Consider the following 26,524-nt stretch of genomic DNA (forward strand, 5'->3'; position numbering starts at 1 on the left):
GATTTACCAGACAATGTCCGAGTGTTTGTGTTACATCCAGTTATTTGACCTAAGTGTGTGTGTGTGAGTGCCGACAAAAATGGAATCTGGTGCGGTAGTGGCAGCATTGCGGACTGGGCAACACACCTTCAGTGAACACTTGAGATGTTTGGATTATATGTGTCGTGTGTGTGGTGAGCGGGTTCTCAGAAGAGATAAAGATAAGGGGTTGAATGCAAGACTTTGTGCCAAGTATTCTTCTGAACTGTTTCGTTTTTTCGGTCTAGATGTTTCGAATGATGAAGAGGGCAAACATCCCACATGCATTTGTATCAAGTGCTACAAAAAAATTAACAAGGGGGGGAGGCAACACACGCAGTCGTCAATTCACTCAAAAGAAAGTATTAGGGATGCAGTCACAAGATGACAAACTGCGTGTCATCATGCAAGAGCACATGACTATTGTCTCCCCCATGCTTCAGCAAGTCGTACCCCAAGCAGGAGAATCACGGCACAAATCAAAAAGTAAAGAATAAAGAAATTTTCAGCCCTGTTCTTTTCTCCACCCTGAATCCCTCCCTCCCGCACACACACATTGTAAGGAAAAAACAAGAAAAGAAAAAAAATGTTTGAGTTTAGTCAGTGTCACACTTCAACTGAGTGGATTACCAACTACAAACAAGGAGTTCATACGGATTTATAAGTTCAGGTAGGAATGGATTTTATTATTTAGAACTTACAAATGCATGTCAGTACGTTACATTGTGATCGTTTACTAAAAGCATGGTATCGTCAAGGTGTATCTTTTAGACTGACCAAATGCATGTCGCAAGCAAAGGCACACATACTGACACGCAAAACATCTAGTCGGCAAAAATCTCTCCCCCCCTCTCTGTGTGCGTCTCTCTCTCTCTCTCTCTCTCTCTCTCTCTCTGCGTCTGTCTCTCTCCCTCTCTCTCTGTGCCTCTCCCCTTTCTCTCTCCGTACACGTTCCTCTGTTTCTCAGTATGTCTGTCCCTGCATATATATGTCTGCCTGTCCGTCTCTCTTCCCGTGATGTTGAGAGAAGTGTGAAACTTAAGTGGCTGGCAGCAGTTCTCAGTGGAGCTGATCGTTAAATACTGATACTAATTCCGGGGCGGTCTGCCACCTCTAGGTAATGTATCGGCTATATTTTCCTTCCAGTTGTATCGTGGAGACATGCATGTATATCATGATACAAGTTTTATCTCCAAGTAAAACGATGTACACACACAACACGGAGTTGAAATTGAACTACGTTCCGTGTGTGTTCCTCAGTTCGAACAGAATGTTCGTGTGCTCGCTAAGTTTTGGACCGCTTGTACACTGCCTGTAGGAAATTAAACCTGCTCATGTTTGGTATCGTTAAATTTGTCAGAAAATCACACATCCATTCACACCCATAGCGCCCTTCTTGTTGCATTCTGACATAGAGTATTATTTTTTAAAAGCACATAACCCTGTTTCTGACAGTTTATCAGCAGCAGCGAAGCTGTTCACAGCTGTACACACTGCCCGTGTAACATGCGCTCCGCAAAGAATAGCGCGAAGTTAGTGGTGCGCCAGAGCGCTGCCCCATATACTGCCTGCCTGTCTGTCCAGGCTATCACCTTTCCAACGTTTCGCGCTCGCTCGCTGTTCATCCCTCTCCCCTCCGCTTCGCGCCAAAACTAAAAGGGCTGCCTTGTGCCGCCGTGTTGTGTTTCATTGTGCCTTCTGTCCTTTCCTCTTTTCTGCTACCCAGCACTTTTGCCTTCAGCATACAGGTTACTTGTACAATGAAGATTTGTTTCCAGTTTTCTATCCCAGGGATTGACTATTTTTCAGATTGACGGATAATTGATACTGTATTTGTGAGTTCTTTTTTCTGGGATGGTTTCAGGTCTGCTGTGATGTTGTCTTGTGAGATAGCTAGAAATAGTATGTGATACAATGTAAACTATAGATAAATATGTATATTGCATATATTTGAGTGAACTCTGGCAGTATAAGTCACAGCTTGTTTGGCTATTCTAAACATTGTTTTCAGATTTGTCCTAAACAGCCATAGAAATTTAACAGATTTTCTAGTTCCATGTCTTAACTTTGTTTTGGTTGTCAGTGTGCATGTATGTTGTCATGTCTAACATTTCCATTTCCACAGCATCTGCAAAAGATAGAAAAACCAAACGAGGCAGAATGTAGATCATAATGTCAGTAAGATTGTCTAGACATCACTTTTAATAAAATTTTGCTCATGAGTGAAAGTGATAAACTCTGATAACATTTCAGTTGCTATTTTAATATTTGAAAAAGCAATGTCTGTAATGAATTGTTTAATAATCATTAAACATGTAAATTGGTCTTTTTATGTCATGATCACAGTGTTCAAACAGAGTTTAATCAGATCTGATGATTTTTTGTACACAAACGAACAAAACAACCAGCCATTGTTTTTGTTCCAGGTACGGAGCCAGCTTCAAGTGAGCGAAGTGAAGTGTGAGAAGATGCTGATCAAGCTGAAGTCGTTCAAAGAGAAGAACGAAAAGCTGCAGCTGGCCCTGGACGAAGCGAACCACCATGCCGAGCACCGCATGCACGAGGCACGGCGAGGTGTGGAGGAACAGCTGCACTCGCTGCACTCTCGCCTGCGCGACCTGGAGACACACAATGGGAAGATGATCCACGAGAACAGCACCTTGAAGGAAGCAGCCACTGCTGCCGCTCAGTCCATGAGGGTAAGGGATGCTGTGGCCATCTGGTAATTTATGGCGTGCACTCTTGGGGATCATGGGTGGCATGTTGTTTGTTTTGGCTGTGATATACACTTGGTCTGGCACCTCACTGTCAGTTAATTCATTGTGAAAACTGCACTAAAAAAAAATTACAAGCACCCGAAAAAGAAAAAAAAGAGAAGATAAATCAATAAAAATGACATCAAAGATGACATTTATACCAAACTTTCAGCATTTGAAATACATTTCGTCTGAAAGGTTTAACTCACTCTGAACGAATAGTTATCTCCCTTGCTTTTCCCAACAGACGACCCATTTGTTAGGGTTAGGAAAAAAAAAAATCACAAAAAATACAAAACAAAGTAATTGAATGAAACTCACTGTACTTAACCCACTGACACTTCCCACCCACCTCCCTCTTCACTGCTCTCAGAAGCTGAGTCACTATCAGTAACTTTTTGCTGGTAGCTTTCTTCACTGCAGATACTTTATTCAGCGTCTTCATCATCCTCGTCGATGTCGAAACCTTCAGTTGGAAGCATTTCAGTCACTTCAGCAGCAGTAAAATCCACTGTTGTGATCTAGTTTGCTCCAAAAATTTCCACTTGTATCGCCTGCGACATCATTTGCGATACATATGTAGATTAACTTGTCGTGTGGGGTCCTGAACTCACTGGCTCGCTGTTATGAAATCTCATGAAGAAACTTTCCATTCGACCCTTGACACATTCGCAGTGCCCGGTGTAGCTGCAGTTGTTATGCTACCCCATGAGGAAAACGTGGAAAAAATGTTCATTGTCGAAACCACTATAGCGTTCGGAACACTACCAAAACACTACCTTACGTCAGGAATGATACAGCGTTCCATCGTCCGGAGTGAGTTAAAGATAAGTTTATTAAGATGTTACAAATCACCTTTGTATAAAGTAAAGTATATATATATATATATATATATATATATATATATATATATATATATTATTTGACATACTTTCAGCATCACACACACATACACATGCACACACACACACACACACACACATACATATATATATATATATATGTATATAAAAGTAAAACCAGTGACATGTCATGTTATTATAAATAACATGGTTCACCTGCAGGAGATACGCCAGGAGGCGGAAGAGCAGCGGTCACTGGCTGAAAGGCTGCAGAGGGAGGTGGATCGTTTGAGGGAAGAGCTGAGTGGGCAGAAGCAGGTGGCGGCTGTGGAGGAAAATGAAGCCAGGCAAAGCTTAGAAGCAGAAGTAAGAACTTGTTCCGTTGCTTTCGGTGTCTTTCTGTGTTTTCTCAGTACCTTTTTGTGTGTGTGTGTGTGTGTGTGTGTGAGAGAGAGAGAGAGAGAGAAAGAAAGAGTGTGATTTCAACTATTGCTATAGAGGATCCAAGTGAAGAAACTGTGGACATAGAAATAGGCTGAAACATTTAATGTAACTGTAAAATGTGATTGAACATTATACCTCGCCGAAGTAGGCTGCCTTTTTGCAGAGATTAAGTGGACACTCCAGTTTGGTCAGTTCAGTTTCAAAACAATTGTGTCCACTTTGTGCTGCTTTTATTTTTGTTGAACTGAAGCAGTTTACTCTTCATTCTTTTGGATAATGATATTGATATTTCGGGTGTTTGTTTTTTTTTAAATCCTTGAAGGTTTGGGGTTTTTTTTGTGTTAAATACACAGTGTAATCACCCCTATCCCCAGTTGTACTGTCTGGAAGGGCACCAAAGGCTGGTTGAACTTCAAACTTTGGGTGTGTCAAATTCACAAAATGTAACCACCCCTGCCCCCAGTCCTACTGTTTGGACTGACACCAAAGGCTGGTTGAACTTCCAACTTTGGGTGTGTCAACATTGGTGTGCGTCAAATACACAAAATGTGATCACCCCTTTCCCCAGTTGTACTCTATGGACTGGCACCAAAGGCCAGTTAAACTCCAAATTTGGGTCACATCATGACTGATAAGCAGAGTAAGACTGACTGACCATAATCCCTTACAGTTAATGAATAATGTAGCTACTGTGAAACAGTTGTCAGTGTTATGTATACTCCTTGAAGTAGTTTCTTCTGTGTATTGCTTCACTTGTTTTTTGATGGAAACTGATTATATGATTTTGATTATGTTTTTTTGTTGTTGTTTTTTGCGACTTTGATCACTTTAATGTGGAATTTGATTACAGATTTTCTTTTCTTGACAAATGTAACCTTCATTGCAAGGGGAAAAAATAAAAAGACTGACTGACGATGGGTGTGTCTGACAGGTGAGCAGCCTGAGGAGCCAGCTGTCTGACCTGCGGGGCCACCACAACATGCTGCAGGAGGACAACGACCAGTACCAGCAGGTGCTCGCCACCCTCACCTCCTCCAACAAGGACCTCAAACGGCAGCTGGAACAGCTCCGCTTTGACCTCACCAAGGCTCCCCCCACCACCCCTTCTCCCTCCTCCTCCGATGAGGTGGAGAAACTGAAGCAGGAGGTGGAGAGGATGGAGAGGGAGAAGGAGGAGGTGGGTGAGGAGCTGGAAGGGGTGAGGGAGGAGGTGGTGGCTTTGAGGAGGGAGAGGCAGGTGCTGAGCAAGAGGGCAGAGGACGTTAGTCAGCAGATCGCCCAGCTGCAGGAACAGCACAGGTGGGTTTGAGTCTCTGCTGTTTGTGGGGTCACTGTGTGGATGTGTCACTCTGCATGTGAATAGAATAGAATAGAATATTTTATTGTCATAAAACCTTAAGTTTTATCAGACACCATAAAACATAGACATGAGCATACTAAGAATAGAAACATAAACAAACTTCGCCAGCCTTGGCAGTAATTCTTTAAGTAGGATTAATTCATGAGGCTTGGCATTTGGACGACGTGTGTGTGTGTGTCACTGTGGGTTGATGGGGGTGTGTCACTGTGTGTATATCATTGTGTGTGTGTGTGAAGGATGGGAAAGGTAATGGCTGATCTATACTTTCAGAGAGAACTGACTTACAACATTACTAAACGGAACACATTATATTCAGAATCAGAATGATGAATGAGAAGGAACATTAACGCTTTGTTGGCCCACTGTTCACAGAGCGGAAGTCACGTCACTGACAGAACAGATCGAAGGACTGAACTGGAAACTGGAAGAAGCAGCTGGGCTGGAAGAGGAGCTGGAAGACCTTCGGAAGCTGTCCTCTTCCAGCACTGATGACCGAGACAAACTTGTTGCCGAAATCTCCCAGCTGTCTTCTGCAGCTCAAGAGGTGGAATCTCTGAGATCATCCTGTGCAGCAGCTCAAAAGTCCATTGCAGACAAGGACCAAGAACTGGAAGAAACCAGGCTGATAATAAATGTGAAAGAGGAAGAAATGCAGAGACTTCAAGACACACTGTCCCAGTGCCAGTCTGAGATCCTTACACTGAAGGAGGAGATCAGTCATCAAAGGCAAAAGGTCACAGAACTGTCGGCTTTAGAGCAGACAGTGACAACATTGACTCAGGAACTGTCAACAGCTCAGAAGGAAGGTCAGCAATACAAACAGCAAACAGAAACTTTCATAAGCAAGCTTGATACAGTGCGTTCCTTGGAAGCAGATTTTGAGTCGCTGAGCGAGGACTATAGCTCTGTGCTGCAGGACAACTCCTCTCTGGCACAGCAGGTTGAAGAGCTTCATTCTCGCATTGGGGAACTGACCAAACAGGTATTGTACTGTTGGAATCATCAGTCACATTTTTGTAAAGAGAAATTTACTGAATTCACTAACAGTTTGATTTTTTTTTTTTTTTTTTTTTTTTTAAGTATGAAAAAGTGCAAAATAAAAGTTATATTCAGGTTTGATCACTCTTACTTCATTTATAGATATTTTGTCAGTCTTTAAAAGGGACATTATCACTAACCTATTCATCATGGGTTTGTCACACCCTTACTGGCTAAATAAGCAATAATATGTTGTCTGTACATCATAACTCTGCCTATTCAGTGTCATTTTGTCACTGATAGATTTAATGCCTATGCAAGAACTCACAATGTTTGACACATAGTGACATGCAAATGTAGAGTTAATTTGATGAAAAGAAAGACATATTTCTTTTTTACTACAGCCTGCAGAGACAAGAAGTTATTTGCCACAGTTACTAGATATGGTGTGTTTGTGAAGTTAAAGAAACCCACTAAGAAAAGTAAGAAATAGGCATGATAATTATTTTCAAAGTTTATCTGATTTAAAAAAAACCCAAAATCAAGGACAAAATGTGTCAGTTACTTTTACTAGTCCTATGATGAATCCTGAAGGAAAAAGAGAAGGGAATAATAAAAACCTTTGCAGGGAACAATCTCACATCACTATACACATAACTGTTCGTGGAATAATCTCACATCACCATACACATGAGTGCTCGTTCCCTCTGTTCCAGGAGCATGAAGCCACACTGGGCGGGGTGCAGATTCAGCATCTGACCCGTGAGAAGGAGCATCTGACGAGCCGTGTGAAAGAGCTGGAGCAGCAGATGGAGTCACTGCTGGAAGAGAACCGGACCCTGACCCAGGAACTGGCAGCATCGAGGTCTTCTGCCCAGCAGCTGTCCTTCCACAACGAGACGCTGAGAGCACAGAGCCAGCTGGTCACCTCAGGGGGGGACCAGATGTCCAAGTTCACCGCGGACTACGACAAGCTGCAGGCTCAGTTCAGGTGGGCTCTTTGTTACATTTCTGTTTTTTCTGTTTGTTCTGGTCCGCTGTTGATGCACCATGTGTATGTATGTATTCTGTCATTTCCATGTCTGTGTTTGTTTTGGTCCACTGTTGATGCACTGTATGTATGTATGTATTCTGTCGTTTCCGTGTTTGTTTGTTTTGGTCCACCTAGAGCAGATTTCTGGATAGTGTGCTATATAAGTATCCATTACTGTTGATGCACTGTATGTATGTATGTATTCTGTCGTTTCCGTGTTTGTTTGTTTTGGTCCACTGTTGATGCACTGTATGTATGTATGTATTCTGTCGTTTCCATGTTTGTTTGTTTTGGTCCGTTGTTGATGCACTGTATGTATGTATGTATTCTGTCGTTTCCATGTCTGTCTTTCTGTTTTGGTCCGCTGTTGATGCACTGTATGAATGTATGTATTCTGTCATTTCCGTGTCTGTCTTTCTGTTTTGGTCCGCTGTTGATGCACTGTATGTAAGTAATGTATTCTGTTGTTTCCGTGTCTGTCTTTTTGATTGTTTTGTTCCGTAGTTGATGCGCCATATGTATGTAATGTATTCTGTTAACTTTTCATTCACTGGTTTGTGCTATTATGTTTTTGTTTCTTGGATATGAAGAGTTATGAAGGATGACAATAGCATTATTGTAAATGAACAGTTCAGAAGGCATGTATGTAGAGTAGACAGCAGACTACAATAAAGCTTTTCCCATTTAGTCATGTTTCTCTGACAGTCCGATAATAGGATGACTGACTGAGAACCTAATTTTTGATTTTTGAAAAAAAAATTTCTAATGAAGTTAGTGTCTTGTTATTCCAGGTTATTGCTGATCTTCTGTCATATAATGGTAAAAAAGTAAAAGTTGATAAAGTTCCAAGGGTTTTTGGCAAAACAGTTCCAGACAACTGGTGCCAGAAAACTGAAAGAGCTCTCCCAAATGACTGCAAGGTGTACTTTGGGATTGTAATAATTTTTCCTTTGAGTATCTTAGAGACTGTGGTGCTTGGTGCACATGTATCAGTTCATTGTCTTTTTAGTGTGAAAACTTACACAGTTTCTGCATTGAAACAGTGTGACGAATAGTGAGACTATGGCAGCCTTCGTGTGGAATTTGTGTGTTCATGCAAGGTGTGCAGAGAGGTGGTGGAAGAAAGTTAACATTCACTATATATTACTATAAACCACCCAGCTGTTCTGTGTGTATCGCTGTGTGACTAAATGATCACAGAACCTTTCAGGAACAAGACAGTGCATGGTGTGCATAGAGGTGGTGTACATTCACTACATATCACCATTAAATCACCCATCTGTTATGTGTGTATTGCTATGTGACTGAACGATCACAGACCCTTTCAGTAACAAGACACACGACTGTGTGGTGTGCAGAGAGGTGGTGTACATTCACTACTTATCACCATTAAATCACCCATCTGTTCTGTGTGTATCGCTGTGTGACTGAACGATCACAAAACCATTCAGTAACAAGGCACAACAACGTGTGGTGTGCAGAGAGGTGGTGGAGCAGAAGAACGGCCTGCAGGAAGACATGAACCAGGCCAGGCACTCCCTGCAACAGAGGGAGTCTCGCTGTCAGCAGCTGGCATCACAGGTCAGGAGGAGGGAGCGGAATTCAGTCTGGGAGGGGAGGAGGGGTTGATGACTAGTTACCTCGGGTCTTGCTACTGTCTTTAGGGTGTGCTTGGTGTTGAATTGCAAACAGATCAATAAGGCTTACAGAATGTCTGATATCTGTTTTGATAAGAAGAAGAACACCAGCAAATATTTCTTCTTATCATTGGTTGATGTTGTCTATGGTTGGTGGTGCATTTTTGTTATTGTTTTTCAAGGTGGTTTGGTGGTTTTTAGATCTTCAGCATGCACATGATCAAACTCATTCTCCTGTATTTAATTTATACATTAGGTTCAGGGAAGACTTAGGTGAATATTTTACCACAAATCCCTTCAATTTATAAAGTTGATTGAAAAAATTTACATATATATATATAAGTACTATTCACTACCCATCCATGTTCAACAGAGTTGAATTATAGGTTCATTGTTGTTCCAGTTTATGAATGCATATTTTAGTGAAGTATGTTTGATTTCACTTTAGATGAAGTTATTTGATTTAGTCTCATAAAGTGTTATTATTCTTTTTTACTTTTATTGCTTCAGTCCTTTCTCCTTAAATAAAAGGGATTTTGTATGAGTATATAACTGTTGAATTTTGATGTATGTAAATGAATTGTCTGTTCTTTTTTCATAGTATATAGATAAGTTACCACCATCACCAAAGGTATTTTTTATATTAGATCCCCTCATGCCGGTGATGGTGAATGCTTTGTTTCCAGATTTTTTTTTTTTTTCATCTTATTTTTAACTCTGCAGCTTACATTTGCTCAACAGTCAGTGCTTTCATCCTCCCCTACACCCTCCATTTCACTACCACAAGCATTTTGTGCACTGCAAAGAAGTCTTCCTCTTTTGATTTCTTCTGGCTTTTCCAGCTTTTTTTTTTAAAAGGTTCATGTCTTGTCCCCTTTTGTATGGTTTTCCAGTGACTGCTGTTTACAGTCAGAGTAACTCACAAGTGTTATGTACCATTAACTGGCAAAAGGATGGAGGTGTTCACAAAGCCATCAGATACATGAAACTAAGTTGCTGTCAGATACATGATGAAACTGAGCTGCCATCAGATACATGAAACTGAGCTGCCGTCAGATACATGATGAAACTGAGTTGCCATCAGATACATGATGAAACTGAGCTGCCATCAGATACATGAAACCGAGCTGCCATCAGATACATGATGAAACTGAGTTGCCATCAAATACATGAAACTGAGATGCCATCAGATACATGATAAAACTGAGTTGCCATCAGATACATGAAACTGAGTTGCCATCAGATACATGATGAAACTGAGCTGCCATCAGATACATGAAACTGAGTTGCCATCAGATACATGATGAAACTGAGTTGCTATCAGATACATGAAACTTGAGTTGCCATCAGATACATGAAACTCGAGTTGCCATCAGACACATGAAACTGGGTTTGGAGACCTTCCCCACTGTTAATCTTGCCTCCACACTTGTCTTTAGAGGCTTTAGGGTTCAGGCCCACAGACTGCCCCACCAGCCATTACTTTTAGCTTCATACAATTAAATGTTGAATCATCATCATAATGTGAACCACTGAAGACCACAGCTCTTGGCCCTTGTCGTTTGTGCTCTGGCCCCCGAGGGCGATCATGACCACCACCATAGCTTCCCTGTCCTCCCTGGTCCCACCGTTACTCTGAATGTGATGATATCCCATTTTTTTCTGGCAGAAAAGTACGTGGTGCAGCGACTTGTCCTGATAGTCGGGAAGTCTGCTTGCTGCTTCTGGTATGGTGGAGGGGTGTGTGGGTAACAGTGTCTCCCTCTCCTTGGAATCCATCTCATTGTTATTTTGTGCAGCTGAATAGTGAATGTTTCACCTCTTTATTTTATTTATTTATTCATTTATTTTGATAGAAAATGTTCTTTTTATATATTTTTTGGTGTAAACTTCCAGTACGTGACTATTAAAAAAAGAGCTTATCAGTACTTAACATCTCTGTGGAAGAGGGGCTGTAGCATAGCTGTCTGTCTCTGTGTGGGTTCCTTTTAGCAGTCTTAAAAATCATGAAGAAGTGTGCAGTCTGTTGTCACCTTGGGAACACATTCCTGACTGAAATCCCTTCAGCGTGGAAACTATTGCCTCTATCAGGTATTTCATGTGTCTGAGTGACTAAGTAACCTCAGTTGATCTCAAGGATACTTATGCACCCACTTTACCTGCTGTACTTTAAGTTATGTGGTTGCCTTCCCGTATCTTCATCTCCTTCCCAGCTGGCAGTTCGTCTGTGGTTGTTCAGAAGTAATGGCTCAGTGAGTGAGAAGAATCAAGAATGCCAGTAAACCTTTTCTTTTTTAAGGACTGTACATGCCTTTTTTGTGTGTTTTGTATGGTTTTTCTGTGTGACTGCATACAGAAGTGCAAGTGTGTGTGTGTGTGTGCATGCATGTGTGTAACTGATTGGGGCTGGGGCTCCAGTTTTGTAATATACTGTCTGATTAGTGATATGATGCTTTCCATCAGTTTCTGAAAGCTGAGGTCAAAGTGCAACAGATGTGCTTCAGGTGAACACAGTGTTAGAAGATGCTGGATAAGGAAAAAAGCATGAGGTTTGATCATGTGTTTGTATAAAATTGAAAGTATGATAGTTAAAGTGAAAATGAAAAACCACCAAAATATATGAAACCATAAGGGTTCTTTTTTGTCTTTTTTATGTCTGTCTCTATGCACCCTGCTTATTGCAATTTCAACTCTCTGTCTGTTTCAGCTCTCCGTCTCTGTACAATTTGAATGTTGATATCCCATTATTAAACAAGAGAAAAATGGACAAAAGTGAAACTTTTAATTAAAATTAAATTCCAACCAGACAAAAGCTTATTATTTTCCTTGTGACTGTGACTTTAAACTTCATCCAGGACAAAAGCTGGCTTTTTTTCCCCATGTGACCATGGCTTTAAACTCCATTCAGCATCAAGAGAAAAGCTGATTTTTTTTTTTTTAACATGACTGTGGCTGTGGCCACAAGATCCAACTTTCCTCACAGGCAGTAAGACAGTGGTTGTGCGTGATGTGTCCATCACAGGTGGGTCAGCTGGTGGAGGACAGGACGTACCTGAACACCCAGCTGGGCACCCTGTCACGCTCCCTGAGGGAAAAGGAGGCAGAGTGGACCGCCATGCGTCAACAGTACGCCACCCTGCATCAGACACACATCAGCACACAGGCCAAGGTGGGGCACCTTGACAGTTTGATTGTGTCTGTGATGATGCACCCAGATACCTAGATTCAAACACCCCACAGTTGGCCACCATTCTTTCTCTGTCTCTGGACCTTGCATTTGGAATGACTTCCTCTTTTGCTTCGTCAGGTCTCCGCACTCAGCTCTTTCAAGTCTGGCCTTAAAACCCACCTCTTCCCAAGATAGCCTCCCTCCCCTGCCTCTTCCTTGTCTTAAGTTTCTCCAGTTTTTGAGTTATGCATGCATGTGAATGACTGGTGTGAAAGTGCTTTGATTTGTCTGTGCACGAGATTCAACGCTATATGAATACTATTATTATTATTATGTTGTTGTTAAGTGACAAGTACAGCAGGTGCTGAGTGTGGTAGTAGGAGTGTGTGGGTAATAGTACAGACTAGAAGGGGAAAAAAAAAGAATGACAGTTTTTCAGAACTCAGAACTTTCAATGTAAAATCACTGACTTGTGAACATCTGGCTACATGTGTTGTACATGCACATGCTTAGACCAAACCTTGAAATAATTACCATTTATTTGCATAGATGGTGCAGTGATAGTTGCAGCTGAGGGTGAGAGGAATGATCCATAGTTGACATTGAAAATAATGCTGATGAAAAGTAGCTAGTGCTTTGATGTTGACAAAGATAGTGTCTGTGGTGGTGTGTGAGTGTCATGGTTGACATTAAAGTTACAGATAGTGATGATCATAATAATGCTAATGATAAAGATGACACAACACAATGGCAGTGGTTGTTGTTTTTTTGGATGTAATGTGGCAAATTATAGAAGATGGAAATAACAAGAGCAATGCAAACTTTTATCATTCAGAAGGACAGATCATGTCAAGTACATAATGAAAATTCATACCAGATAGTCATTGCATGAACATGGTCTGGTACAGGTTGGAGAGTTGGAGCGTCGCATTGCTCTGGATTCTCTGCAGAAAGACGTGGATGTCGAGACAGCCACAGAGGCTGACCAGGGGACGGCAGAAAGGTATGGCATTCATTCTTCATGGTCTTCATTCTCAGTAACAGCTTTGTCTTAACTCACTCCCTGCTAATTACCTGATATCAAGTAATGACTGGCGGGAGCGTACCCTACTGATTACCGCTATACACGTCCTGACATTCAAAAATGTCCACACCTCACACAGCTGGGGATGGACAATGCTGAATGGGTCTCCTGTCTTGCTTCATTAGCATAGCAAAACAGCAGACCACTGGTATTGGCCGATCTTTGCTTGTCACTGAGCTTTCAAGCAATTTTCCAACCTGGACTGAGTGATTCCATGTGTGACAATGGCCTCACAGGCTCAAACACGTTATTCTCAAGGAGACAAATTCCTGCTTTCAGCTTACAAGATCAAAGGGATGGCTTTGACTTGGAAGGGGATGGAGAAAGGAGAGTTATTTTAGTCCATCAGAAGGAGGGCAATGTGTATTGGACAGTGAAACTGGTGTGAGTGACAGGGGAAGGGGGAGGGGCAGTAGATGTGGCAAGTGACAGGCAGTTGGAATGGAGAGGGTGATTGGTGGTGAATATGCTAATGAACCACTGGCTTTTGGAACAGAGGAAGGGGTTGTTTGATTGATGTTTCTTTTCCAACACTTCCACCATACATGGGGCAAGACACACACAGACAATAGTTACAAGGCATGACAGACCACGCCCAACCCCTTCCCCCTGCCCCTCGCACCCACACCCTGAGTTGAAGTAAGTTCACTTGCAGTTTGTAGAGGCTCCCATTCATTCATCATTTACACTCTAACGGGATTTTGAGAGAGATTTGTGGAAAACAATGCTTTTTTCATGAATAGTGCAGACTTCACCTATACAAATTCTATACCGCCCTCACATTTTTCGTCAAGAAAAACTATCCTTTTTTACCTCCTGCTGTACAGAAGGTATTTTAGAAGTTTGAGTTATGAAACATTGTGCTGTCTTTATTTGATGCCTCAACAATTGTGTGTCCAAATTTCATGAGACTGTGTTTATTTGTTATTTTTAAAAAAATTTTTTAAAAACCCTGTGCAAACGCCCAGTACACAAGAGGAACGCGAGCTTACAAATCGCCCAGTAGGGAGTCAGTTAACACTCTCTGGTCTTGCAGTGATCATGGAAAATCTTCAAGTATATCTTATAAGGTGTTACATAGATTAATCGCTTCTCATGAATTTAAGGGGTCTGTGAACTGAGGCAAAACTTGTATCGGTTGGCCATGCATCTGAGACAAAAAAAATCGGCTTTATTGTGGCTGGTGGTGTTGATTGTGTGTACATATGTGTATGTGAAATTAAAAAAAAAAAAAAAAGTAATGAAAAGGATAAAAATGTATATGTGTGTGTACTTGAGAGTATGTATCTTCTGTGAGTGAATGTTTGTGTGTGTGTGTGTTCATGTGTGTGTGTGTGAGCACGCCACTTGAGAGTGTACATCACCTGCAACCAGACCTTTTTTTTTAGTGTTATAGTGTGTGTGTGTGTGTTTGTGAACACATATATGCGTGTGTGTGTGTATAAACACACACATAAGATATATATATATATATATATATGTCTGTGTGTGTCTGTATGTGCAAGTGTGTTTAATGTGTTCAGTTAATGAACTTATCTGTGAACATGATGGTTATGTTTCAGACTGCAGTCCCTACTGACGGAGCGAGAGCAGCTGATGCAGAGCGTGGTGTCCCTGGAGGGGCGGCTGGCTCGGGAGTCGGCATCCCTGGCACAGGCACAGCACGCCCTGGGGGAGGCACAGGAACACATCCGCCTGCAGGCTGTCGGGGCTCTTCAGGAGGTCAGCGTTTTGTCCGTGTTGCTTCGCACATCTTTCACTGTCTTTGTCACTTCACATGTCCTTCGTGGTCTCTTTCTTTCTCTGTCTCTGTCACTTCGTATCTCTTTTACTGTCTCTTTCTCTGTCTGTGTTAACCAAAATAACAACATAATGAAGAATGTATCCGTATATTTATATAGAGCCTTTAAGAGGCACGCTAACGCAGTTAAAGAATATGATAATTGCTTCTGAATGCTTTTCTTTAATTGTATGTGTATGTTCTCTGACCCTGTGTTATATGTTGTTTTTGTTCTCTCAGGTGAAACTGGACATAGAGGAAGAAGGGGACCCCAGGATTCTGGAAACCAGTGCCATGCTGAGTGAGTCACATGTTTGGATTGTATCTTTCAGTTTTGTACACAACTACCATTTAAGGAGGCACCGTGACAGAATCGGTTAGACATTTGACTTCTGATCCAGTGTTTACCCGTGATCTGGGTTTGAGTCCCTATTTCAGCTTGATGTCTTGTCCTTGGGGAAAGTTGCCTTTCTCCAGTTGTCCTCACTCCACCCAGGTGTGAATGGGTACCTGTCTTTGCTTGGGGAAGGTCAAACTAGCGGGAGGAGAGGATAGGGCCCCATCTTCTTGTGCTGAACCCCAGATTCAGTGGATATGAATTCACTGCCCCCATGGCAGTAAAAAGCGGTGGGACTTTTTAACGTTTTAACTTATTGTCATTTCAAGATACAAATGAAATATGATACTAGCATTATATTACATCAGACCCGGAAGGATCAAATGTGAATGAATGATGTTGATATTACTCAGGGAAAGAAACCTCAAAATCTGGCATTATCACTCAGCAAGTGCACCTGTCGGGCATTTTCTTTCTTCTGTTGTGTAGTTTGTAAATTTATATGTGCTTATTTTGTGCAGCGGCTTTTTTTTTGTTGTAGTTTTTTATGTTAAAGTTGAACAGTGTCTTTAAATCAGTGACGGTTGATTACAGCTCGGCATGGCATGGGGTACGTTCAGCGACTGTGTCGGGCACTGAAAGTCAAACGGTATGTCTGGTTATTTCTTCTGTTTGTCATGTGGTCTCTTTCACCACTTGTTGGCTTGAGTGACAACATTTGTTTATGTGTTGTTGTTGTGTTTGTGTGTGTGTGTTGGTTTTTTTTGTTTTTTTTGTACAGTTGTTTATGTTTCCATTGTTTTAGTTTATTGTTTGTTTTTGTTGTTTTTATAACATACAGTTGCTTTCTTTTTTGTCATTTTTGTCATCCTTTTTTTAAAAACATTTTTCTTCTGTCATTCATCTCATTGTCATCTCTTTTTTTCTTTTTTTTCTTTTTTTTTGAGACCCTTGTTCAGGTTTCCTTTTCTCATTCCTCTTCTAATTTCTTTTTCTCTTTGTTTTTTGTTGTTGTTTTTTTGGGGTTTTTTCTTCACAGCTGCTTTTTGTAGTTTTAAAACCAGCCCTGGCATAGCACTTTTGCTTTCTGACTAATTTGCATTTGGGTGTAGTTTGGTGTGGTTTTTGTCCACTGAATTTAACTCAACTTCTGTGTTTTACTTTTTTCTTTTTTCTGTTTTTCTTTTCTTACTTTCTTTCTCTTTTTTTTCCCCTTTCTTTTAATACTAATTTCACCTGATAATTTTTATTTTGTTTGGCATCTTATCCTCTTTTCTTCACTTTTTCTAGTGAGGCTTTTCCAGTAACATTTAGGTTGAATTAAAGTTATCTTCAAGAACTGTAATGAATTTTGCTGACAAGAGGCTCAGTTTGTGTGTATGATGTTTGTCATGTATAGCAGACAAAATGATAAATCTGCATTAGTCATTGTGATTAGAAACAGCTGTTGTTAACGTGTCATGTTTCTGTTTAGTTGAAAGTTACAAAAATGTTTACAGACGCTGAGACAGCTCCGCACGCCCCCCTCCCTCTTCTTTTTTTTTTTTTTTTTTTTTTTTTTTGCATGTTTAAAACTTCTTTTTTTTCTGAGTAAATACCAGCATTTGTATGCTCAGAAATAGAACCGACACCATATTTTTTTTTTTAGCATGTTTTTAGCATGTTGAAAATGAAACAAACTCTTTGTTCTGAGTAATCACTAACATGTTTATATCCTCTGAAATTTAACCATACTCTTTTGTTGCACATTTACAATTTAGCAAACTGTTAGTTCTACATAAATGTTAGCACTTGTTTACGTTTAAATAGGAACAGCTCCCAGCTATTGTAGTAAATACTCTTAAAGAGTGTAGTTCATGGGTAGGTGACTATACATTATACACCCAACATGAAATGAAAATGGTTCTCATCTTTTAAAGTTTTATGTAGTCTTTATCATACATTGACCCCATGAGGCTTTCCTTATGATGTGATGTAGAACTGCAACAGCTCTCACCTTTCTAGCTCCCATCTCTTGTGTATCGTAACTACATTCCCTCCCAGAAATATTGCCATCTCTTTTGTAGCTTTGGTTGTGTGTCATACATAAAACTGATGTAGCTCTTCTTTCGCGTGTAGTCTATATGTGCATCAGTTTATGAGATTAACCCTTTCAGTGCCAAGCCTATTTTATGTTCGGTGACAACTATTTGCCAAGGGATGTTTTGGTTATGGAGGGTAATAAATAAAACCAAAAAAAAAAATATGCAAAGTACAAAAACAAAGTATATATATATATATATCCTACACTTTTATGAAAGAAAAATGAACATGCTATTCCATCATGACAGTTTCACTTGAATTTAATGATTTTGCGATAGAAATATTCCTACAATGACACAGGTGGAAATTTTCATTCTAGGGCATTGAAGGGGTTAAGAGCTGGTGAAAAAAAAATCCCCTTCTGCTTTTTTCTCATGGAGTATAGTGGGATTAGCCATCTGTAGAATTATTCCTTTCTGCTTTGTAGCTTTTGTATGAATGTTAGCATTATGTGAAAATATCCCTTTCTGCCTTGTTCTCTTGCAGTATTAGTGGGATTAACAGTATGTACAATTGTTCCTTTCTACCTTGTAGCCTTAGTATGAATAATGTATTGGCAAAATGGGGGATCTGTATTGATGAGATTAACAATCTGCACAGTTGTTCCTTTCTGCCTTGTAGCCTTAGTATAAATAGTGTACTGGCAAATTGGGGGTCTGTATTCCGCATCATCATCTTCGTGCATGCTTCTCTTCCCTCTACATCGTCCTCCTTTTCTTCTTTTTCACGGCAGGGAATCATATTGCTTTTACAGCCGGCAGTTGACACGCCTCATGAGGATGAGGCCAGGCATCCGGACCCTCATTTGGATCTACTTCATCGCTCTCCACATCCTTGTCGTCGCCTGCTTCACAGGGATGTTGTGAGGGAATTCCTGTTAGCAGGGCTTGTTCATGTTGTGATGAAAAGAACCTTTTAATGTACACAGATGTTTTTTGAGGGTTGAGTTGTTTTTTTAAGTGCGAGTGTCTTATTATGTGTACATAGATACAACAGTTGTGAGGTGTGTAGTGAAGCGGGACACAATGTTTTGAGTTCATGTGTCTCGGCTTTATGTTTTAATGGAGTCGTTTTAAAACAAAGGCGGCTTCGTTCTTTTGCTTTTCCGTTTAGATGATGGGGGAAATGCTGTAGAAAATATATGAATTGTGACTGCTGGGAATTTGGGTTTTGCAATTGAGAAATGTAAAATGGAATTTCTTTGTGACGTTACCAGGAGCGCACATGTTAGAAACTATTGATATCCTCTTGTGAATGAAAACTCAGTAAATGTTTTTTGGATTTTTTTTTTTTTTTATGGAACTGCATGTGTTATTAATCACTTTGTTTTAAAACTATGTAGAATTCATGTGGGAATTGTTTGTACAATGCTTTAAGGAATTTTTTTGTTGTTTTTTTTGTTTTGTTTTGTTTGGGCCTTTTTCTTGTTGATGGTTGATATGTTCAATATATGGTTTTCTTTTGGGGGTGATAAAGGTGTCTGGGGCATAAGTTGGGGGGGGTGTGTGTGTGGGGGGGTGGGTGGGTGGAGGGGTGTTGAGGGGGGAGGGGAATGCATATGGCCAGATTATGTTTAAATTGTTTTATGAGTCAAGTGACCATAGCTGGTGGATGTTGGTATGCTTGAAAGAACTGTTTTAATAACTTGATGGGGAAAAAATCTAAAAAGAGACAAAGTCCTTTCCTATGGGAACAATCAGAAAATGTGTGGCGTTGCCCATAACAGTATGTCAACAACAGCTAATGGCAGCTGGTATATGTATCACTGGAATTTGGTCAATACATCAGTCACTGCTGCTTGCATATTGTATAGTCTTTCGTCTGCTCATGTTGTTGAGTTATTCAGGATGGTGTAGTTTTATTGCTGCGATTTGTGCATGCTTATATGTAGATAGGTTTGGGGTTCTTTTCAGTGGTTGCCTTCCATACAGCTGTAAAGTATCATCTTCAGAAGCAGATTTTGATTAAATCATTTCTTTATCATCACCAGAATCAGATTTGAATGAAATAATTTCTTTGCTATTGTCACAGTCATATTTGAATATCATTTCTATATAAATGTTGTTTAAGAAAGTCAAGCATGGTTTTACTATCTCTTCTACATGTCCAGTTTAGTGTGAACAGAGCACATGGCTCTGCTCACTGCTCCCATACCCATACGTTGAATGGCTGGTGCTTTTTAGTTTCTGGAAATGTTTGAAAATATATTTAATGTAAAAAGAAAGAAAAGAAAAAAAAAAGACAAAGAATAGGTAACAAAATGATGTATTGAATGCCAGGTGGTGGAGTTCATATTTATAATCCATAACATGGACAGTGCAAGTTCTGTTTGTGTTTCATTTTTGTGATAATAATTGTAATAATAAATGCTGGGTGACTTTGGTATTATAAACAACCTGTGATTTTTCAGTGCATATCATTAGTTAGTGCCGCGGGTAACACAAGCTGGTTAAGTCTATTTTTGTAAAGTGAACTTTGTAAAGCTGTCCTCAGAACAGTATATGCAAATGGATCACAGGAATACTGGATGTAATGATCTGAATGTTATCTTAGCCCTGTTCGTGTGCTGTTTGTGTCCTGACTGTTGCTTCTTTGTTTGACTTTGGTTGTGAAAAGTCCATATTCTAATTTCAATTTTACTTTCTTAGCATGGACGTTTCTGTGTATTTAACCTATTTCATTGCTTGAATAACATAATTTACCTAGTTCATTTATAAGGAAGTCTTATGTAAACATTTAAGTTTTATTTAACATGTCTTGACGTACATTCCTCTGAGCTGTTTCAGTTTCAGTTATATATGTTAAACATTCCAATCTCTTTGGCTGAGCCTGCTGTTTTTGTGCTTGAGAACAGAATGCATGCTAAGACAGCAGAAAGTTGATTGCATGAACACGTCTTTGCTGTGTTGTGATACTGGTTTGTGTTACCTGGTGACGATGTGCAACAAGATGATTGCTGCATAGTGAGGCCACATACTGGACTGGTATGGTCATTTTCGTCTTTCAGTGGCCCAAATAAATTTCTTTATTGCCATCTACTTTTGTGTCAATTCAAAGTGTGTGTGTGTGTGTATGTGTGTGTGCTTACATGCAGTCAGAGGGAGATAATTAAAGAGCACAATACCGAACATTTCTCTTTGAATTTGTTTCAAGTTTATTCCAATCTGCTTACCATATAGCAAGTACAATATACTAATTAAAGAAGGAAATTGTCAAGAATTGGCACTAGATGATTTTAACATACTTATGCAGAATTGTATTCCACGATTCATATCAGATTCTAAGCAGAGTTCTGCATCATAACTGCAACTATGTTTATCATAATCACAACATAACGTTTATTGTAATAACAGAACACAAAGTTTATTATATCAAGTTTATTACAATCACTATCATAATCCCAGTATGTATGTAATGTTGTCATTATCAAAATACAAATACACAATGTTCCCTGATTCATCATATTCAGAGACAAACATGACACTGAATATTTTCTTGATATTTTATCATGAAACTTTTTTTAAAACTTTAATTATTATAAACAGTAAAGATTCACAGTATACATTTTTTTTAATGTAGTCATCCTTCAACTGCACTCCCTTCTTCCAAGACCACTGCGGTATTTTAATATTTGGCCTATTACATGGTGGTGATTTGCCCACCTAGATTAGATACAAATATTAAATAACAGCAAGATAACAGAATATCCTCCATAATGAGGTCTTTAATATGCCAATTTGATGATTTATGATTTGACATGAACCTAATGACAACAGGTATATGCAAAGACACACTGGTTTTCATTATTTTGCGTATGTCATGGTTGCTGCAAAAAAAGAAGAAAAAAAAACTGTAGTAAAACATTAATTGTAAAATTGTATCACAAGAAGAAAAATTGCAAGCAGTAATTTAAACCCATCTTCCATGTCCTCTCTCAGACATGGCTCCCATCTGAGCTCTCCTTGACACACCATTTCCCAGCCTCATTCTTTCACGGCCTCAGAAGCAGCAGTTCACAGGAAGCAATCAGTGTCAGGTTGCACTGAGGCCACCCTCCAGAACAGACCCTGCTACCATGTCACTGATGGTAGTGATCTGTTGTGTTTGTTAGATTCAGCATGTGCAGGATGCCACTTCCAATGTCCCACTGCTGGTTACGACAGTCACTTTGTCACACATGGAGTGAGTTGTTCTAAGAAAAAAAAAAAGTATAAATAAACAAACAAACAAAAAACCCCACACTTTCAGGAAATACTATGATTGACGACTGTGAATTTGAAATACCACTCAATATACACCGGTTTTCCCAAAAGTAATTCTGGATTTTATACTGTTTCCAAATTGTCAATGCATGTTTACATAATCTGACCGACAATATCATAGTCATATATCAATATAATCTTAGTCCAATTTCTTTTCTCTTACACCAATCCTCCATTCTCACCACACACACACACACACACACATACATGTACACAGAAAAAAATGCAAAGAATGAAAACTAAAAAATTAATCAAGACATGGAAATGGATTCACTGGCCATCAATTGTATAGAATTTCGGATAAAAATGTCTGTCTTTCAAAAACACATAGACATGATCATTAGAAGAGGTATTTATAAAAAAGAAAAGTGAAGAAAAAAGGAAGAAAAGAAAATGACAAAACTAATAATGATACTAATAACAGCAATGAAGAAGGCATTTAGCAGCACTGGGAAAACAACAAATGAAAAAAAATATTCCATGACTTGTATGCATTTGAGCTGAGGATTAAAAAAAAGAAAAAAAAAGAATTTATCAGTAAACACAGGTAAACCAATAACCAGAAAACATATTACAATGCAGCAGTAAACACAGGTAAACCAATAACCAGAAAACATATTACAATGCAGCAGCATGGTAATAATATGCTGATGTAATGTCTGCATGAATACCCAAGTGCAAAACAACAGGTAATGCAGTAAAATGTTCAACACTTAGAATGGAACTGAATGTTGTAGCTGCACATATGTAACAGTTTGTTCCCTTGATTTCAACAGTATTTTATTTTAAACACAATATGAAAATACAATCATGAATTCAACAGGACAACAAGAAAGTCTTATATGAAGGTCTGTCTTAATATACGAACACACACTAAATATATGATGGATGTCTCTCCTATGGATAGGTTTCCCACACAAGGTGTACACACAAAATATACATCCAAATGCTGGTAACAGTACTCCCTGTTTTTGATGCAGAAAAAAGAAAAAAAAAAGTAAATTTATTCTGATTGGATTGTGGCTTGTGAATATATGAGTATTAGAAATACATGCAAGATACCACAAACAAAATGAATACAAAGGAAACAACTTGGATATATTGTCACGAATGTCCTGACAAAAATATGAGCACAAACTTTAGGTCATGTACATTTCAGCTCACTTTTTTCCCCCAGAAAATTTAAGTAGAAACAAAGAGAATATATATATATATATATATATATATATATATATATATATATATATCATCTGATCTTTGGTATTTGTATCAAAAAAAAAAGAAGGAAAAATTCCTGAGATCATACAATGTTATATTTGTCAAAATTTACTATGAAAAATGGCACAACTGTAAAGAAATAAAAAATTTTAAAAAAGACAACAAAAAACAACTATTAACAATGCTTCACAGAAAATTAGCAATATGAGGAGAGGAAAAGTGCATTAACCATTACTTAATGTCCGTGTCCATAAGCCCATGTAATAATCAAAGCTGATAATACTTCTTCATGATTCTGATTAACCGACCACAGCTATGATTTGTGTAACGACAATGGCGTCACCAAAACCCCACAAATCAACCAGTAGAAATTCAACAACTGTTTGTGATGTACAAGTCAGTCAAAAGTTGCTCATGTCTCCGAATGACCACAACAAAATCATGCTGTCAACAACATCCTTGATGATGTGTCACACTCCCACCAGTGTGAAATGTTTGCAGATTTAAAACAAAAACAGATTTAAGTATTGAACAGTTTCTGTTCAAATACGTGTATGAAACTGTTGGTATCAAAATAGATTTCAGTCCACAACAGGCACTCTACACTACGTGTTTCACCATGTTGTTAAAGTTTCACCACATGCACTAAATGTTAAAAATAAATTTCCCACCATTTTACCAGAACGACTTTTTACCACAAACACAAAATCTGTCAGAATTTTTCACCATTTACATCGGAAATGTTTTCACTGTATTTGCAAAATGTGTAAAAAAAAATAAATAAATAAATAAATAAAAGGTTTCAACAAGTAGACCAGAAAAAGTATACACCAAACACAAAATATTTCCAAAATTGTCACCACTCACATCCAAGTTTTCACTACAGCTACAAAATGAGTTGTCACCACATGCACAAGATGAATTTTCACCACACAATGTGTTTTCACCACATGTACAAAATGAGTTTTCACCACATACACAAGTTTTCACTACATAACACGAAATGAGTTTTCACCACATAACAAAATGAATTTTCACCACATAAAGTTTTCACCACATGAGTTTTCACAACATACACAGAATGTGTCAAGTTTTCAACATATACACACCAGAAATGTCGACACTTTTCACCACGTAAATGAAAAGTACCAAAGTAAGTTTTCACCACAGTGACCCAAAGTGTCAAACATACAGTCTGGTGAGTTTACCTGTGAAGCATGACTGTAGTTTTGCAGGTCTGTATGTAGGATCAGGTATCCTACACATGATCAAGAATGGAATTCTGGGAAGCAGAATAAAGTTTTCACAACATACACCGGATGTGTTTAAGTTAGTCTTCACCACAAAGACATGTCAAAAGTTTTCACCGCACTGACAATGCACAACCACGACCTGTTGAATGAAAAATAGTGTCTCTCTCCATAAGACTTCAGCACGTACACGACAAGCATTGAAGTCTTTACAACATGGAGAAGACAATTCAAAGTTAGCTCTCACCATGCAGACAATTCACAACCACCACATGGTGAATAAAGAATGGTGTCTCTCTCCATAACAGACTGTCCAATACATTGATCCATATAATTTGCTGTTTGATGCTTTAATGCTTGTTGATGTGTTTTCATGTATTACTTTTTTTGTGTACCCCTTGTGAGATTTTGAAAAATAAATTCTTCTTGTCTTGCCTTTTTGATGTCACTCTCCATGACAGATTGTCCAGTACACAGATCTGTGTAATTTATGTTTTGCCATTTTAATGTTCCTTGGTATGTTTTCAAATATGACTTTTTCATGTACCCCTTGTAGGATGAAAGAAATAACAGCAAATCTTGTCTTACCTTCTTGTCAAGCACAGAACGTCAGTAACATTAAGTATTCTACACTACTGAAAGTATGCAAGGTGAAAAGAACCCTAACCCTTCAGGCAGTACCTAGAAATCTTCTTCTTCTTCTTCATTTGTGGGTTGCAACTCCCACATTCACTCATATGTACACGAGTGGGCTTTTAAGTGTATGACTGTTTTTACCCTGCCATTTAGGCAGCCATACTCCGTTTTCAGAGGTGTACTTAAGAATGAGGTTAGGTGTCGGGGACGGGGATAGGCTGGTCAATGGTGGCCAGGAGACGACTGACCTCAGCTCTCTGTACCCCCGACAGGGACTGCACCAGGTGCACTACTGTATCCATGGCGATGTCGGAATGCTGCTCCAACAGTCTGCAAGGCAACGTACAACTATTTCAGTGAAATCTTCATGATTGTGTGTGATTGATTTTAATAATAATATTTATAACATAACATTTATCAGCGCTTTCCTCACTGCACAAAGTGCTTTATAATCCACATAACTCACACATATGGAACACACTCAGTCCTCAACTCACCATCATGCACAATAAACATTTATAAGCACATACAAACTCATATGTACAATACAAACATCCATCCATCCATACATACATACATGCATACGTTTGATGCACCCACAATATCAAATGTTCATATCTGTTTTTGATTATTGTGATATGGTTTTCAAGAATTGTGGTATGAATGTCAAATGTTGTGGTATGAAAGGTGCATTATTTAGGAACTGTGATGTATATGTATAATGAGTGTTGTGTACAATGATTTTTGTGTGTCTGAACATATTTTAGTGTTTGGTTGGATGTCTGTGTGGGGTTATGAGTGTGAGCTTTTCATTTCTGTGTTTGAATGCATGTCTGAAAAGGCACAGTCTTACCACTGCCCAATATTTCTAGCTAATACTTTCCTTGTGCGGTTTTTGCTGAAAATAATAGGAATTTTTTTTCCTAAAATTATGTTTATCTAACATACTTACTGTGACCCACTAGTGCAGACTCCAACAGGGAGTCTGATTCCTGTCCTGTGCAAACTACTATCCGCCTATGCGGAGAAAACGAAAGTAGCTACAGCCGATAACCTCCCGGAAGTAGGTTACCTCCCCTTTGTATCCCTGTCTAGCTTCCTCTTTTGATGCACTTTTCAGACGTTGTTATCATTTCTTCCTTTCTTTTCTTTCTCATCATTTTCTGTGCTGTTCTGAAAAGTTGAAATTCTCCCACTTCCATCCTCCACATACCCAGATGATACTGGGGAAAAAAAAAGTTTTCCTTATTGCTATCTTTCAAACTGAAGCCAGGCTCACACCCTTTTTTGTGACCAGAAAGGCTAAAGACGGATAGATTGCCAGCAAGAGAGAGAATGGAACTAAAAGTCTGGGCCAAGGTTTTAGGGTTGACACAACTCAGAGGACTGTGTGTATGTAAAAGCATGCAAACGTATGTACATGCATATATGCAGGTACATATATTTGCTTACATCATATCTGAGCACAAGATAAAGCAATAATCAAGGTCTTTTGTATGATTCCCAGCAGTTTTAACATCCATCACTGAGGTCATATATCACTCTATGGTGGGAAGCTTGTCATGACTTCATTTAATAGTACGGTGTAATGACTGAAGACCCCTCCACCAAATGCCCCACCGCTTCACTGTCAACTTG

The 26,524-nt window shown here is 39.2% G+C and overlaps 2 protein-coding genes across 5 annotated transcripts in view; one reads left to right on the plus strand and one right to left on the minus strand.

The window, feature by feature from the left end:
• The window catches only part of LOC143282859 (uncharacterized), a 67,864-nt gene extending 47,306 nt beyond the window's left edge, over nucleotides 1–20,558 (plus strand). For 3 of the 4 annotated variants that reach the window (XM_076588713.1, XM_076588714.1, XM_076588711.1), the window contains 12 exons: nucleotides 2,445–2,717; nucleotides 3,839–3,982; nucleotides 4,992–5,359; nucleotides 5,793–6,402; nucleotides 7,115–7,389; nucleotides 8,913–9,012; nucleotides 12,091–12,237; nucleotides 13,146–13,240; nucleotides 14,884–15,043; nucleotides 15,342–15,402; nucleotides 16,033–16,087; nucleotides 18,254–20,558. In XM_076588713.1, the coding sequence (XP_076444828.1) occupies nucleotides 2,445–2,717; nucleotides 3,839–3,982; nucleotides 4,992–5,359; nucleotides 5,793–6,402; nucleotides 7,115–7,389; nucleotides 8,913–9,012; nucleotides 12,091–12,237; nucleotides 13,146–13,240; nucleotides 14,884–15,043; nucleotides 15,342–15,402; nucleotides 16,033–16,087; nucleotides 18,254–18,386 (2,421 nt within the window). In that variant the 3' untranslated portion in view covers nucleotides 18,387–20,558. The remainder of the gene's footprint in view (nucleotides 1–2,444; nucleotides 2,718–3,838; nucleotides 3,983–4,991; nucleotides 5,360–5,792; nucleotides 6,403–7,114; nucleotides 7,390–8,912; nucleotides 9,013–12,090; nucleotides 12,238–13,145; nucleotides 13,241–14,883; nucleotides 15,044–15,341; nucleotides 15,403–16,032; nucleotides 16,088–18,253) is intronic. The other variant, XM_076588712.1, reaches the window with a different exon arrangement.
• A 104-nt stretch (nucleotides 20,559–20,662) lies between these two features.
• The window catches only part of LOC143282860 (acetyl-CoA carboxylase-like), an 80,072-nt gene continuing 74,210 nt past the window's right edge, over nucleotides 20,663–26,524 (minus strand). Inside the window, 1 exon segment of the mRNA XM_076588715.1 lies at nucleotides 20,663–25,216. Within this exon segment, the coding sequence (XP_076444830.1) occupies nucleotides 25,081–25,216 (136 nt within the window). The 3' untranslated portion in view covers nucleotides 20,663–25,080.

The sequence above is a fragment of the Babylonia areolata genome, chromosome 6 (genome assembly GCF_041734735.1).
Source record: "Babylonia areolata isolate BAREFJ2019XMU chromosome 6, ASM4173473v1, whole genome shotgun sequence".
NCBI classification, from domain to species: domain Eukaryota; kingdom Metazoa; phylum Mollusca; class Gastropoda; order Neogastropoda; family Buccinidae; genus Babylonia; species Babylonia areolata.